Below are 17,293 nucleotides of genomic sequence, written 5' to 3' on the forward strand. Positions count from 1 at the left end.
ATGGTATCATGTATCTTACCAGCCAGTATGTTGTGTACAGGTGTGGTAATGTTATGTATCTTACCAGCCAGTATGTTGTGTACAGGTGTGGTAATGTTATGTATCTTACCAGCCAGTATGTTGTGTACAGGTGTGGTAATGGTATCATGTATCTTACCAGCCAGTATGGTGTGTACAGGTGTGGTAATGTTATGTATCTTACCAGCCAGTATGTTGTGTACAGGTGTGGTAATGTTATCATGTGTCTATACAGCCAGTATGTTGTGTACAGGTGTGGTAATGTTATCATGTATCTATACAGCCAGTATGTTGTGTACAGGTGTGGTAATGTTATCATGTATCTTACCAGCCAGTATGTTGTGTACAGGTGTGGTAATGTTATGTATCTTACCAGCCAGTATGTTGTGTACAGGTGTGGTAATGTTATGTATCTTACCAGCCAGTATGTTGTGTACAGGTGTGGTAATGGTATCATGTATCTTACCAGCCAGTATGGTGTGTACAGGTGTGGTAATGTTATGTATCTTACCAGCCAGTATGTTGTGTACAGGTGTGGTAATGTTATCATGTGTCTATACAGCCAGTATGTTGTGTACAGGTGTGGTAATGTTATCATGTATCTATACAGCCAGTATGTTGTGTACAGGTGTGGTAATGTTATCATGTGTCTTACCAGCCAGTATGTTGTGTACAGGTGTGGTAATGTTATCATGTATCTATACAGCCAGTATGTTGTGTACAGGTGTGGTAATGTTATCATGTGTCTTACCAGCCAGTATGTTGTGTACAGGTGTGGTAATGTTATCATGTATCTTACCAGCCAGTATGTTGTGTACAGGTGTGGTAATGTTATCATGTGTCTTACCAGCCAGTATGTTGTGTACAGGTGTGGTAATGGTATCATGTATCTATACAGCCAGTATGTTGTGTACAGGTGTGGTAATGTTATCATGTATCTTACCAGCCAGTATGTTGTGTACAGGTGTGGTAATGTTATCATGTATCTTACCAGCCAGTATGTTGTGTACAGGTGTGGTAATGTTATCATGTATCTTACCAGTCAGTATGTTGTGTACAGGTGTGGTAATGTTATCATGTATCTATACAGCCAGTATGTTGTGTACAGGTGTGGTAATGGTATCATGTATCTATACAGCCAGTATGTTGTGTACAGGTGTGGTAATGTTATCATGTATCTTACCAGCCAGTATGTTGTGTACAGGTGTGGTAATGTTATCATATATCTATACAGTCAGTATGTTGTGTACAGGTGTGGTAATGTTATCATATATCTATACAGTCAGTATGTTGTGTACAGGTGTGGTAATGTTATCATGTATCTATACAGTCAGTATGTTGTGTACAGGTGTGGTAATGTTATCATGTATCTATACAGTCAGTATGTTGTGTACAGGTGTGGTAATTTTATCATGTATCTTACCAGCCAGTATGTTGTGTACAGGTGTGGTAATGTTATCATATATCTATACAGCCAGTATGTTGTGTACAGGTGTGGTAATGTTATCATGTATCTATACAGCCAGTATGTTGTGTACAGGTGTGGTAATGTTATCATGTATCTATACAGCCAGTATGTTGTGTACAGGTGTGGTAATGTTATCATATATCTATACAGCCAGTATGTTGTGTACAGGTGTGGTAATGTTATGTATCTTACCAGCCAGTATGTTGTGTACATGTGTGGTAATGTTATGTATCTTACCAGCCAGTATATTGTGTACAGGGGTGGTAATGTTATCATGTATCTTACCAGCCAGTATGTTGTGTACAGGTGTGGTAATGGTATCATGTATCTTACCAGCCAGTATGTTGTGTACAGGTGTGGTAATGTTATGTATCTTACCAGCCAGTATGTTGTGTACAGGTGTGGTAATGTTATGTATCTTACCAGCCAGTATGTTGTGTACAGGTGTGGTAATGGTATCATGTATCTTACCAGCCAGTATGGTGTGTACAGGTGTGGTAATGTTATGTATCTTACCAGCCAGTATGTTGTGTACAGGTGTGGTAATGTTATCATGTGTCTATACAGCCAGTATGTTGTGTACAGGTGTGGTAATGTTATCATGTATCTATACAGCCAGTATGTTGTGTACAGGTGTGGTAATGTTATCATGTGTCTTACCAGCCAGTATGTTGTGTACAGGTGTGGTAATGTTATCATGTATCTATACAGCCAGTATGTTGTGTACAGGTGTGGTAATGTTATCATGTGTCTTACCAGCCAGTATGTTGTGTACAGGTGTGGTAATGTTATCATGTATCTTACCAGCCAGTATGTTGTGTACAGGTGTGGTAATGTTATCATGTGTCTTACCAGCCAGTATGTTGTGTACAGGTGTGGTAATGGTATCATGTATCTATACAGCCAGTATGTTGTGTACAGGTGTGGTAATGTTATCATGTATCTTACCAGCCAGTATGTTGTGTACAGGTGTGGTAATGTTATCATGTATCTTACCAGCCAGTATGTTGTGTACAGGTGTGGTAATGTTATCATGTATCTTACCAGTCAGTATGTTGTGTACAGGTGTGGTAATGTTATCATGTATCTATACAGCCAGTATGTTGTGTACAGGTGTGGTAATGGTATCATGTATCTATACAGCCAGTATGTTGTGTACAGGTGTGGTAATGTTATCATGTATCTTACCAGCCAGTATGTTGTGTACAGGTGTGGTAATGTTATCATATATCTATACAGTCAGTATGTTGTGTACAGGTGTGGTAATGTTATCATATATCTATACAGTCAGTATGTTGTGTACAGGTGTGGTAATGTTATCATGTATCTATACAGTCAGTATGTTGTGTACAGGTGTGGTAATGTTATCATGTATCTATACAGTCAGTATGTTGTGTACAGGTGTGGTAATTTTATCATGTATCTTACCAGCCAGTATGTTGTGTACAGGTGTGGTAATGTTATCATATATCTATACAGCCAGTATGTTGTGTACAGGTGTGGTAATGTTATCATGTATCTATACAGCCAGTATGTTGTGTACAGGTGTGGTAATGTTATCATGTATCTATACAGCCAGTATGTTGTGTACAGGTGTGGTAATGTTATCATATATCTATACAGCCAGTATGTTGTGTACAGGTGTGGTAATGTTATGTATCTTACCAGCCAGTATGTTGTGTACAGGTGTGGTAATGTTATGTATCTTACCAGCCAGTATATTGTGTACAGGGGTGGTAATGTTATCATGTATCTATACAGCCAGTATGTTGTGTAAAGGTGTGGTAATGTTATCATGTATCTATACAGTCAGTATGTTGTGTACAGGTGTGGTAATGTTATCATATATCTTACCAGCCAGTATGTTGTGTAAAGGTGTGGTAATGTTATCATGTATCTTACCAGTCAGTATGTTGTGTACAGGTGTGGTAATGTTATCATGTATCTTACCAGCCAGTATGTTGTGTACAGGTGTGGTAATGTTATCATGTATCTTACCAGCCAGTATGTTGTGTACAGGTGTAGCGATGTTGATGTCCTGTAGATCCTCCAGCGTCTCCGTGTGGAACAGTCTGAGGGTGGACCCAGAGCTGAAGGCTATCCAGATACCCACCCCAGCCACCACCATGTGGGATACCACCATGCCCTCCTCCTGGTGGGCCTCCAGCTGCCTCTGACAGGGGGAGAGGAATACAGGAAGAGGGGGATATTATATACTGAATCGCTCCGTTCTTCAATTGCTTTGAGAGTAAACATTAGCATGTACACCACTTTGTAGTGGGAAACAAACCCTACTGAGCCACCAAACAGAAATATGTTCTGTAACAATCTCAAATCAAAGGGTTTATCGCAGTGTGCTTATGATCAGGAAATGCTTTTTTACGTGACAGTATATGTACACGTCACTAAGGAGCGGCCATAAGGTACTATACAACGTTCCCAGTGGTTACAGAGGGTGGGGGACAGACAGGAGATCATCTGCACTGTTCTGTCTGAGCTGTGACAACACACTGACACACTGACAGTACGCCTGCTAAGAGGCTGAGCCATCTACTGTACATCAACATCCACCTCATTACTGACTGTCTAGGGAATGTTTTGAGGAACCATGAATACATTATAGAAGACAGAATTTAATTATCCACCATGTTACTCCAAGTGTCATAATAGTAAACGTCAGAGAGGTGGAAATAATGTTTTGATTCGCAGGATTGTTGGGCACAATAGCGACATCAGCTTTAGTCAAAACATGAACTCTGAGGAAAGTGGTGTCTTGCCTCTCCTTTGTTTCCCTTATTACAAAGCCGAATATGACTGAGGGCATTTTAGGTCAACATTTCCTGTCTCTGTTCTAATGGTATCAGTCAGAAAGAATATATATCGTGGATATTGTTGTGGGGGTGCTTTGCTGCAAGAGGGACTGGTGCACTTCACAAAATAGATGGCATCATGAGGAAGGGACAATTATGTGGATGTATTGAAGCAACATCTCAAGACATCAGTCAGGAAGTTAAAGCTTGGTCGCAAATGGGTCTTCCAAATGGACAATGACCCCAAGCATACTTCCAAAGTTGTGGCAAAATAGCTTAAGGACAACAAAGTCAAGGTATTGGAGTGGCCATCACAAAGCCCTGACCTCAATCCTATAGAAAATTTGTGGGCAGAACTGAAAAAGCGTGTGTAAGCAAGGAGGCCTACAAACCTGACTCAGTTACACCAGCTCTGTCAGGAGGAATGGGCCAAAATTCACCCAACTTATTGTGGGAAGCTTGATGAAGGCTACCCGAAACGTTAGACCCAAGTTAAACAATTTAAAGGCAATGCTACCAAATACTAATTGAGTGTATGTAAACTTCTGACCCACTGGGAATGTGATGAAATAAATAAAAGTTGAAATAAATAATTTTCTCTACTATTATTCTGACATTTCACATTCTTAAAATAAAGTGGTGATCCTAACTGACCTAAGACAGGGAACTTTTACTAGGATTAAATGTCAGGAATTGTGAAAAACTGAGTTTAAATGTATTTGGCTAAGGTGTATGTAAACTTCCGACTTGAACTGTAGTATAATTTGTTATGTTTCGTATGGTATGTATTAATTTGTGGATGTCCATCACCCATTTCGTATGATATTTTCCGCATTACAATTAGTATTATATGTTACAAATTTGCAAAATGTACAATATGATACAAATTTGAAAAACGTTCTATATGTTACGAATTTGCAAAACATATGATATGTTACGAATTCTAGCTAGGTGGTTAACGTTAGTTAGCTGGCTAACGTTAGCTAGTTTAGGGGTTAGGGTTTAAGGTTAGGGTTAAGTTTAGGAGTTTGGTTAAAGGGTTAAGGTTAGGGTTAGGGTTAGGGTTAGGGAATGGTTAGCTAAAAGGGTTAAGGTTAGGGGAAGGGTTAGCTAACATGCTAAGTAGTTGAGAAGTTGCTAATTATCTAAAATGCTGAAGTTGTCCGTGATGAGGTTTGAACTCGCAGCCTTTGGGTTGCTAAACGTTCGCGTTATACGCCCACCCATCCACCCCGAACCAACCACCCTACTTTAGTTTTTTGCCTTAAGTAACCATCCGTCTTCTGTAACCATAACAAACGTAACATATCATACTAATTTGAGAGTCCCGAATTTAGATTTACTATGTTACGTCTAGTCTATGAGACCAGGCTGGATAACTAGACATACTAGTCCCCCTGCAATGTTCTACCTTCTACATTGTAATGTCTAATCCAGCGTTTCCCAAACTAGGGGTCGCAACCCCATGTGGAGTCGCCAGAGAATTTCCAAAACCATGGTAAAAAAAATATATATCTAATATCGTCTTTCTCTCTCAAAATCATTGTAATGTAAGCTTAAAAATCGAAATTAAAATTATTCAAATCATCTAAAAGTAAAATTCAACCAGAGTGCCCTTAGATCGTGGGAAAAGGCCGCACTTGACCGTTGCACTTGAATCCTTCCTACGGTGGATGGCTAAGCCCGCTACGCTATGAAACCACACACTATTGCAGACTTTGATATTACCGGCCGCAATTGATATGGTGGAAACAATGTGTGGGGAGGCAGAGGCACAGAAACTCACATCAATACCTTTGTCAGATAACACTGAAACTAAGAATTGATGCTATAGCTTGCAATAAGAGGAAACGACTGAACGACTCAAAAACTCCTCACCTTATTCTCTCCATATGGATGATAGCTGTGAGGGCCGAGGTGCATTGACTTTAGTTCGCTACATGTCGGGAGATGCTATTCACGAGGACATATTGTTCGGTCTCACGATTCCCGAGCATGAAACGGCACAAGGGATGTTCAGTGTGCTGCGTCGCTCTATTGACAAAAAACAGATTCCATGGGATCAAATGGTGGGCTTTTGCACAGATGGGGCTCCATCTATCACAGGACGGTGGGCAGGTCTCTGCACTGAATGTGTCTCCCTCTGACATATAGATGCGTTGTATGATACACCCACTGACCTATAATTGATACACAGAGCAACTGGCAGCAAAAGAGCTGAGAGCAGAACTCTGAGATATGCAGCAGGTAACTTCGATTGTAAACTACATCGCACACGCCTGTTTGCAAAACTACAGTGCATTTGGAGAGTATCCAGACCCTTTTGACTTTTTTCACATTTTGTTACGTTACAGCCTTATTCTAAAATTGATTAAATAAAAGAAAATCCTCATTAATCTACACACACAACAGCCCATAATGACAAAGCAAAAACAGGTTTTTAGATTCCAGGCTGTATCACAACCGGCTGTGATTGGAAGTCCCATAGGGCGGTGCACAATTGGCCCAGTGTCGTCCGGGTAAGGGCTTGGCCGGGGTAGGCCGTCATTGTAATAACTTGTTCTTACCTGACTTGCCTAGTTAAATAAAAGGTTAAATAAATGTAAAAAGTAAGTGGGAGAACCATCTCTGCAGCACTCCACCATCAGGCCTTTATGGTGGAGTGGCCAGACGGAAGCCACTCCTCAGTTAAAGGCACATGACAGCCTGCTTGGAGACCAAGAGAAACATGATTCTCTGATGAAACCAATATTGAACTCTTTGGCCTGAATCCCTACGGTGGTGGTGGTGGGGATGTTTTTTAGCGGCAGGGACTGGGAGACTAGTCAGGATCGAGGAAAAGAATAACAGTGCAAAGTACAGAGAGATCCTTGATGAAAACCTGCTCAGGATCTCAGGATCTTGTCCAAGAGGACAACAACCCTAAGCACACAGCCAAGACAACACACGAGTGGCTTCAGGACAAGTCACTGAATGTCCTTGAATGGCCCAGCAGGAGCAGACTTGAACCCGATCTAACATCTCTGGAGAGACCTGAAAATAGAATTTACGCTCCCCATCCAACCTGACAGAGCTTGAGGATCTGCAGAGAAGAATGGGAGAAACTCCCCAAATACAGGTGTGCCAAGTTTGTAGCGTCATACCCAAGAAGACTTGAGGCTGTAATCGCTGCCAAAGGTGCTTCAACAAAGTACCGAGTAAAGGGTCTGAATACTTACAGTATGTAAATTTGATATCAGTTTTTCATTTTTAGTACATTTTCAAAAATGTCTAAAAACCTGTTTTTGCTTTGTTTTTATGGGATATTGTGTGTAGATTGATGAGGGGGAAAAACAATTTAATCCATTTTAGAATAGGCCTGTAACGTAACAAAATGTGGAAAAAGTCAAGGGGTCTAATACTTTCCCAATGCACTGTAGGTAGAGATATGCAATCAGAGCATGACAATGTTCTATTTCACACCGCGGCTTGGTGGTTAGAGGGGAAGTGTCGGAAAGATTATTCAAATTGAGAGAGGAATTGTTGTCATTCCCAATGGATGTAAAAAACTGACTTTGTTGACTTTCTGTGTAATGAACATAAAATGTGTCTCCTTGCCTATGTAACAGACATATATGGGAAACTGAACAAACTGAACGCAGGAGTGCAGGGGAAATAAAAACACTTTCTATAGATGAGTGATCGAATCAGATAAATCCGTTTGACTGTGAAATTGGCCATTTATAAGATATTATAGATGGGAAAGATACAGTACCTCTGACGTGTGTGTGTGTGTGTGTGTGTGTGTGTGTGTGTGTGTGTGTGTGTGTGTGTGTGTGTGTGTGTGTGTGTGTGTGTGTGTGTGTGTGTGTGTGTGTGTGTGTGTGTAGTCATGGGAACCATCTTCCAGATCAAAAGTTATGAGACAAAGAGGGAGGCAGGGATCCATACAGTAGTTGAGATAAAGAGATGAGCTAGAGATGTGTTAGATACCTCCACAGTGTGTGTGGTAGTGCTGATGATGAAGACTTGTCCTCCAGAGGAAGCCCAGACATGTTCCTCCACAGCTAGTATGGCCTTCACTGGCAGAACCCCCAGCTTCAGCACCTTAGGAGAGTCTGGATTCCACGAGCCATCTGAAACACAAGCATACACATACATTTCATACACATCTGCTACAAGCGCTATACAGTGGCAGATCACTACGAATCTGGAAGAACCAAAAACTAAAGTGAACCAACTATCACTATGCAAGAATATTAATGTGTTTGTTTGATATGGTCATTCAGATTATGCATGCATTAGCTGCAGAAAACCCCTCTACAATGTCCTCTGCATTTCTGATCCTCATAATAATGCTGGAGAGACCATTGATGATTTCACAGGTTTCACAATTAATACAGATGGACTGAGAGTCGTTAGTCGTCTGTAGAGCCAACCCACACACCTCCTACATACTGCTGCCTGCCTACTGCTACAGAGCCCAGGAGACACCTCTGAAAACCCAACACTGGGTACTGAACAACCCACACTGGGTACATTATAAATACAGACAAAATATTTCTCTGCAACGTTCATCTTTCTCCCTAAGTTTAGAACCCGATTGCAACAGATCAAGAACATGTAACCGATGTGAAATGGCTAGCTAGTTAGCCGGGTGCGTGCTAATAGCATTTCAATCGGTGACGTCACTCGCTCTGAGACCTTGGAGTAGTTGTTCCCCTTGCTCTGCAAGGGACGCGGCTTTTGTGGAGCGATGGGTAACGATGCTTTGTGGGAGGCAGTTGTAGATGTGTGCAGAGGGTCCCTGGTTCGAGCCCAGGTAGGGGCGAGAAGAGGGACGGAAGCTATACTGTTACAAATACATAAAAGTGTAGGGAGAAATTGTAGGATTAAATCCTTAAACAAAATTCAAGCTCTGAAGTACTCTGAATAAGGAGTTAATTTCCTCCAGAGCCAATCTACTACAGGAAACATCAGAGGACTCACCAATTGTGTTTGTTTAAGGGAACTGACAAAGGCAGCTATTGAAAGGTGCGGTGCCATGTGGGGAGACTCATTCTGGGGTATAGTAATTACTAGGGAAGTAAGGGGCTAGGGTCGATTAAAGATACTGCTTTGTGTAATAATCCCTGTGTGTGTGTGTGTGTGTGTGTGTGTGTGTGTGTGTGTGTGTGTGTGTGTGTGTGTGTGTGTGTGTGTGTGTGTGTGTGTGTGTGTGTGTGTGTGTGCGCGCAACAAGGACAGAGAGCAATTGAGAGAGAAATGCTAAAGTGTACAGGACTAAAACCGCATGTGTTTAAACATCCTTCTCCCTCCCAGCCAGCCTTATGTAATCTTCCTCTCCTCGGCTGCAGCATGTCAACAAAACCAATTCTTTCACATTCCATTATGTCAATGTGACTTCTTAGGAACATCCAATCAGACTGCAGTATGTGTGTGTGTGTCAGAATAGTAGATATATATATATACACACACATCTCATACTGAAAGACATGCTGCCACAAAGATAACTTTGTCTTTTTGTTTTCAAGGCATGAAACCTAGCACTACGATAACATGAAACCTTGCACTACGATAACATGAAACCTTGCACTACGATAACATGAAACCTTGCACTACGATAACATGAAACCTTGCACTACGATAACATGAAACCTTGCACTACGATAACATGAAACCTTGCACTACGATAACATGAAACCTTGCACAACGATAACATGAAACCTTGCACTACGATAACATGAAACCTTGCACTACGATAACATGAAACCTTGCACTACGATAACATGAAACCTTGCACTACGATAACATGAAACCTAGCACTACGATAACATGAAACCTTGCACTACGATAACATGAAACCTAGCACTACGATAACATGAAACCTTGCACTACGATAACATGAAACCTAGCACTACGATAACATGAAACCTTGCACTACGATAACATGAAACCTAGCACTACGATAACATGAAACCTTGCACTACGATAACATGAAACCTTGCACTACGATAACATGAAACCTAGCACTACGATAACATGAAACCTTGCACAACAATAACATGAAACCTTGCACTACGATAACATGAAACCTTGCACTACGATAACATGAAACCTAGCACTACGATAACATGAAACCTTGCACTACGATAACATGAAACCTTGCACAACGATAACATGAAACCTTGCACTACGATAACATGAAACCTTGCACTACGATAACATGAAACCTTGCACTACGATAACATGAAACCTTGCACTACGATAACATGAAACCTTGCACAACGATAACATGAAACCTTGCACAACGATAACATGAAACCTTGCACTACGATAACATGAAACCTTGCACTACGATAACATGAAACCTTGCACTACGATAACATGAAACCTTGCACTACGATAACATGAAACCTTGCACAACGATAACATGAAACCTTGCACTACGATAACATGAAACCTTGCACTACGATAACATGAAACCTTGCACTACGATAACATGAAACCTTGCACTACGATAACATGAAACCTTGCACAACGATAACATGAAACCTTGCACAACGATAACATGAAACCTTGCACTACGATAACATGAAACCTTGCACTACGATAACATGAAACCTTGCACTACGATAACATGAAACCTTGCACTACGATAACATGAAACCTTGCACTACGATAACATGAAACCTTGCACAACGATAACATGAAACCTTGCACTACGATAACATGAAACCTTGCACTACGATAACATGAAACCTTGCACTACGATAACATGAAACCTTGCACTACGATAACATGAAACCTAGCACTACGATAACATGAAACCTTGCACTACGATAACATGAAACCTAGCACTACGATAACATGAAACCTTGCACTACGATAACATGAAACCTAGCACTACGATAACATGAAACCTTGCACTACGATAACATGAAACCTAGCACTACGATAACATGAAACCTTGCACTACGATAACATGAAACCTTGCACTACGATAACATGAAACCTAGCACTACGATAACATGAAACCTTGCACAACAATAACATGAAACCTTGCACTACGATAACATGAAACCTAGCACTACGATAACATGAAACCTTGCACAACGATAACATGAAACCTTGCACTACGATAACATGAAACCTTGCACTACGATAACATGAAACCTTGCACTACGATAACATGAAACCTTGCACTACGATAACATGAAACCTTGCACTACGATAACATGAAACCTTGCACTACGATAACATGAAACCTTGCACTACGATAACATGAAACCTTGCACAACGATAACATGAAACCTTGCACAACAATAACATGAAACCTTGCACAACGATAACATAAAACCTTGCACAACGATAACATGAAACCTTGCACAACGATAACATGAAACCTTGCACTACGATAACATGAAACCTTGCACAACGATAACATGAAACCTTGCACAACGATAACATGAAACCTTGCACAACGATAACATGAAACCTTGCACAACGATAACATGAAACCTTGCACTATGATAACAACAATGTCAACATAATATACAGTAGGCAAAGATGTTTCATGCCACGTCCTTATTCCCTGACTGGATGGTGATGGCATGCAGTGCAGTCTATGCTGAGCCATTCACACACATAAACAATGAGAAGAACAAGTGTGGCAGAATAGGGCTGGCTGGGGGTTCAGATAGGGCTGTGCTACTGCAGAATAGGGCTGGCTGGGGGTTCAGATAGGGCTGTGCTACTGCAGAATAGGGCTGGCTGGGGGTTCAGATAGGGCTGTGCTACTGCAGAATAGGGCTGGCTGGGGGTTCAGATAGGGCTGTGCTACTGCAGAATAGGGCTGGCTGGGGGTTCAGATAGGGCTGTGCTACTGCAGAATAGGGCTGGCTGGGGGTTCAGATAGGGCTGTGCTACTGCAGAATAGGGCTGGCTGGGGGTTCAGATAGGGTTGTGCTACTGCAGAATAGGGCTGGCTGGGGGTTCAGATAGGGCTGTGCTACTGCAGAATAGGGCTGGCTGGGGGTTCAGATAGGGCTGTGCTACTGCAGAATAGGGCTGGCTGGGGGTTCAGATAGGGCTGTGCTACTGCAGAATAAGGCTGGCTGGGGGTTCAGATAGGGCTGTGCTACTGCAGAATAGGGCTGGCTGGGGGTTCAGATAGGGCTGTGCTACTGCAGAATAGGGCTGGCTGGGGGTTCAGATAGGGCTGTGCTACTGCAGAATAGGGCTGGCTGGGGGTTCAGATAGGGCTGTACCTACTGCAGTGTGACAACACCTACCACAATCACTCTGCCACAGGCAGGTAGGGTACAGTCCCAGCAGAGCTAAACATGTGGAACTCAAGCTGTGGAACTGTGGCAATACAGATAGTGCCATATACAGTTGAAGTTGGAAGTTTACATACACCTTAGCCAAATACATTTAAACTCATTTTTTCACAATTCCTGACATTTAATCCTAGTAAAAATTCCCTGTTTTAGGTCAGTTAGGATCACCACTTTATTTTAAGAATGTGAAATGTCAGAATAATAGTTGAGAGAATGATTTATTTCAGCTTTTATTTCTTTCATCACATTCCCAGTGGGTCAGAAGTTTACATACACTCAATTAGTATTTGGTAGCATTGCCTTTAAATTGTTTAACTTGGGTCTAACGTTTCAGGTAGCCTCCCTCAAGCTTCCCACAATAAGTTGGGTGAATTTTGGCCCATTCATCCTGACAGAGCTGGTGTAACCGAGTCAGGTTTGTAGGCCTCCTTGCTCGCACACACTTTTTCAGTTCTGCCCACACATTTTCTATAGGATTGAGGTCAGGGCTTTGTGATGGCCACTCCAATACCTTGACTTTGTTGTCCTTAAGCCATTTTGCCACAACTTTGGAAGTATGCTTGGGGTCATTGTCCATTTGGAAGACCCATTTGCGACCAAGCTTTAACTTCCTGACTGATGTCTAGAGATGTTGCTTCAATACATCCACATAATTGTCCCTTCCTCATGATGCCATCTATTTTGTGAAGTGCACCAGTCCCTCCTGCAGCAAAGCACCCCCAGAACATGATGCTGCCGTCACCATCCTTCATCAGACCAGAGGACATTTCTCCAAAAAGTACGATCTTTGTCCCCATGTGCAGTTGTAAACCGTAGTCTGGCTTTTCTATGGCGGTTTTGGAGCAGTGGCTTCTTCCTTGCTGAGCGGCCTTTCAGGTTATGTCGATATAGGACTTGTTTTACTGTGGATATAGATACTTTTGTAGCCGTTTCCTCCAGCATCTTCACAAGGTCCTTTGCTGTTGTTCTGGGATTGATTTGCACTTTTCGCACCAAAGTACGTTCACCTCTAGGAGACAGAATGCGTCTCCTTCCTGAGCGGTGTGACGGCTGCGTGGTCCCATGGTGTTTATACTTGCATACTATTGTTTGTACAGATGAAAGTGGTACCTTCAGGCGTTTGGAAATTGTTCCCAAGGATGAACCAGACTTGTGAAGGTCTACAATTTTTTCTGAGGCCTTAGCTGACTTCTTTTGATTTTTCCATGATGTCAAGCAAAGATGCACTGAGTTTGAAGGTAGGCCTTGAAATACATCCACAGGTACACCTCCAATTGACTGAAATTATGTCAATTAGCCTATCAGAAGCTTCTAAAGCCATGACATCATTTTCTGGAATTTTCCAAGCTGTTTAAAGGCACAGTCAACTTAGTGTATGTGAACTTCTGACCCACTGGAATTGTGATACAATGAATTATAAGTGAAGTAATCGGTCTGTAAACAATTGTTGGAAAAATTACTTGTGTTATGCACAAAGTAGATGTCCTAACCGACTTGCCAAAACTATAGTTTGTCAACAAGGAATTTGTGGAGTGGTTGAAAAATGAGTTTTAATGACTCCAACCTAAGTGTATGTAAACTTCGACTTCATCTGTACTATATGAGTCTGCAGCTTTGTACTCGACCATGCAGTCTCATTTTGCTGTATTACTATGTCTTCCCACTGCCCTAATGATGATGGCATTATCAATGTGAAAGGATTTATTTTAAAAAACACATTTCATGACTGAAATGACAGTTTTATATGTAGGCTTATACTGGGGGGTTACTTCGTGTGGTTCTTCTCTGCTGCTGTTCCTTTAAAATGGAAATGGGATCCTAATATACACAGTGTACAAAACCTAAGGAACAAATCGTTCCATGACATAGACTGACCAGGTGAATCCAGGTGATGTCACCTGTTAAATCCACTTAAAATCAGTGTAGATGAAGGGGAGGAGAAAGGTTAAAGAAGGACTTTGAAACCAGTGAGACATTTGAGACAATGATTGTGTATGTGTGCCATTCAGAGGGTGAATAGGCAAGACAAAAGATTTAAGTGCCTTTGAACGGGGTATGGTAGTAGGTGCCAGGCTTTGAGTGTGTCAAGAACTGCAATGCTGGTCCACCATGGTCCACCACCCAAAGGACATCCAGCCAACATGACACAACTTTGGGAAGCATTGGAATCAACATGGGGCAGCATCCCTGTGGAACGCTTTCGACACCTTGTAGAGTCCATGCCCTGCCAATTTGAGCCTGTTCTGAGGGCAAAAGGGCGTGCAACTAAATATTAGGAAAGTGTTCCTAATGTTTTGTACACTCAGTGTAAATGCTTATAGCGTCTGTGAGCCCATTCAATGTGACAAAAGCACTGGAAGAGCAATAGCTAGGACGTAGATGCACAAGTTTCACCACTGAAGCTAGGTTGAATCATCATTTCAAGCTTGAGCTGGGACACAAACACTTTTCTGTCACTCATGTAGAAGAACAAGTATGCAAATGAAATAACAACACTTTAAATGGGCATTTATAACTACAGTGGATGTCCATCTCTTCTCTCAGTGACAGCATTAAGGGAGACAAATAATAGCTGAGTACAGGGCTGTCACCAACTCGGACTATCTATTCAGTCAAACCAAAGGCAATATTCCTCATACTGTATATCCTGTCCTGACAAGTCCATTGAATTGCACAATAATCTGCTGCATGGAGAACAAAGGAATCAGCATCTGATGTTTAGCGTAAAGAAGTTACATGAAAACAGTGACATTCTGTTAAACAGAGACATAACCAAAGTGGACATTCCTTCAGCATTGCAACATCCCCTTCCAGGCTTTACTGAGCTGGCTGAGGATCAGGAGAATACTTTCCCTTCTTACTTTTCCGTCTAGCAGATACAGGTATATCTTTTATCCCTCTATCCTCTACCCCTCTCTCACAGAGCATGATATGATACTGCCTGCCCGGTTGTTAGACGGAAGGCAGATTTACTCAACCTGGATTTGGAACAGGGATTTTAAATATGTAAATAAATACTCTGATGGTGACTTAGCTGGGAAATGTAAGAATAAAACCAGCTAGCATTTAATTATCTCTGAACTGGACTGAACCTAAGAGCTGGAAATGACCAACTGGGACCACAGAGAACCAGTGTGATGCAGAGCAGGCACCAACACCAACATGGATACAGACAGATCTTCAAGGCATGGAGAAAATGGATAACTACAGTGTATCCTCATTTTTTCTCTGATTCTGGTTTTAAAACCTCAATAACTTTCCTAGAGTGATGAGTCATGATGAGACTCGGAGAGCTGCATGTCATACCGATGCAGATGGTGTAATTAATTAACAACATAGCTAGCCCATGGCAATGGTAGCCTCTCACCATCATGTCTTAATGTGGTCATGTTGTGGTCACTAAATGCACTTTACTCCTTCAAAACAAGTGTTTTCATACTATGAGAGAGAAAGAGACTCAGACATGGATACAAGCACCGGCAGAGAGAGCGAGAGAAAGAAAGGGAAAGAAAGAGCAGGGGAGAGAGCTAGTACTGTGTGTCTGACAGTGTGCTAGCTCTGTCAGGATATTAAATAGGTCAGCACTAGCTAGTAGATTAGTGACTTCTCCCAGGCAACCAGGCCAGGCTCAATGGCAACAGACCGTTGTGAGACCTCGTACAGCCAGCCAGCCTCAGAGAGAGAGGGAGGCCCAGGCCCTGGAGCAGAGTTAATACACTGGACACACTGGTGATTCAACCTGGAAGCCACAGGGACTGGGTCAACACACACGCTTAACAGCCTGTCTGTGAGTCTGCCCAGCAACCTAATAACACACCATTTCCCCTCAACTGAGAAAAGGTCAGGAGAGGCTGAATGGCTGAATCTGTTCCTCTATTCATGTTTATTGGTTGAACTGAATGCACAGTAGCAAGCAAAAGTTATCTTTTTTCTGACCATTTCAAATAAACACAGAACGCCGACCTGGATATAAAACAAACACACCTATTAATTCAAATAAATTAATATGTTGTGTTCGGTTAAGCCAATTTAGCTAGTACCATCGTATAGTATACTTACTTAAATTTAACGTAACAAAAATACTGTTAAGAGACAGACAGACAGTCTTCAGAACAGGCCTCACCTTGTGCTCTGGAGTAGATGGTGACTGAGCCGTTCACTAGGCCAGTGTATAAACACTGCTTCTTGTGTACCAGGCTGGTCACGGTAGACTTGTCTGGGGTGAAGAAGTGTTGTAGACGGACCTTCTTGGATCGCTGGCTGCTCTTATAGACTATGATGCTGCAGAGGAAGACAAGAGACAGGAAAATTAAATATGATCATGTTCTGCACATACAGTGCCTTCTGAAAGTATTCAGACCAATTTACTTTTACACATTTTGTTACATTACAGCCTTATTCTAAAACGGATTAAATTGCTTTAAGAAATGTTTGCAAAAATATTAACAAATATCACATTTACATAAGTATTCAGCCTTTAATCAGTACATTGTTGAAGCACCTTTGGCAGTGATTACAGCCTTGAGTCTTCTTGTGTATGACGCTACAAGCTTAGCACACCTGTATTTGGGGAGTTTCTCTGTAGATCCTCTCAAGCGTTGTAAGGTTGGTTGGGGAGTTTCTCTGGTCTCTGGTTTTCTGGTCTCTCAGGTCTCAGGTCTCTCCAGAGATTTTCA

General features: G+C 41.8%; 1 protein-coding gene across 1 annotated transcript in view; it reads right to left on the reverse strand.

The window, feature by feature from the left end:
* Positions 1-17,293, reverse strand: part of LOC120059985 (rho guanine nucleotide exchange factor 10-like) — a 106,710-nt gene that overhangs the window by 39,745 nt on the left and 49,672 nt on the right. Inside the window, exons 23-25 of the mRNA XM_039009062.1 lie at positions 16,741-16,898; positions 8,269-8,411; positions 3,485-3,659 (exon numbers count right to left, since the gene is read on the reverse strand). Of these exons, the coding sequence (XP_038864990.1) occupies positions 3,485-3,659; positions 8,269-8,411; positions 16,741-16,898 (476 nt within the window). The remainder of the gene's footprint in view (positions 1-3,484; positions 3,660-8,268; positions 8,412-16,740; positions 16,899-17,293) is intronic.

The sequence above is a fragment of the Salvelinus namaycush genome, chromosome 15, assembly GCF_016432855.1.
Source record: "Salvelinus namaycush isolate Seneca chromosome 15, SaNama_1.0, whole genome shotgun sequence".
Classification (NCBI taxonomy): Eukaryota; Metazoa; Chordata; class Actinopteri; order Salmoniformes; family Salmonidae; genus Salvelinus; species Salvelinus namaycush.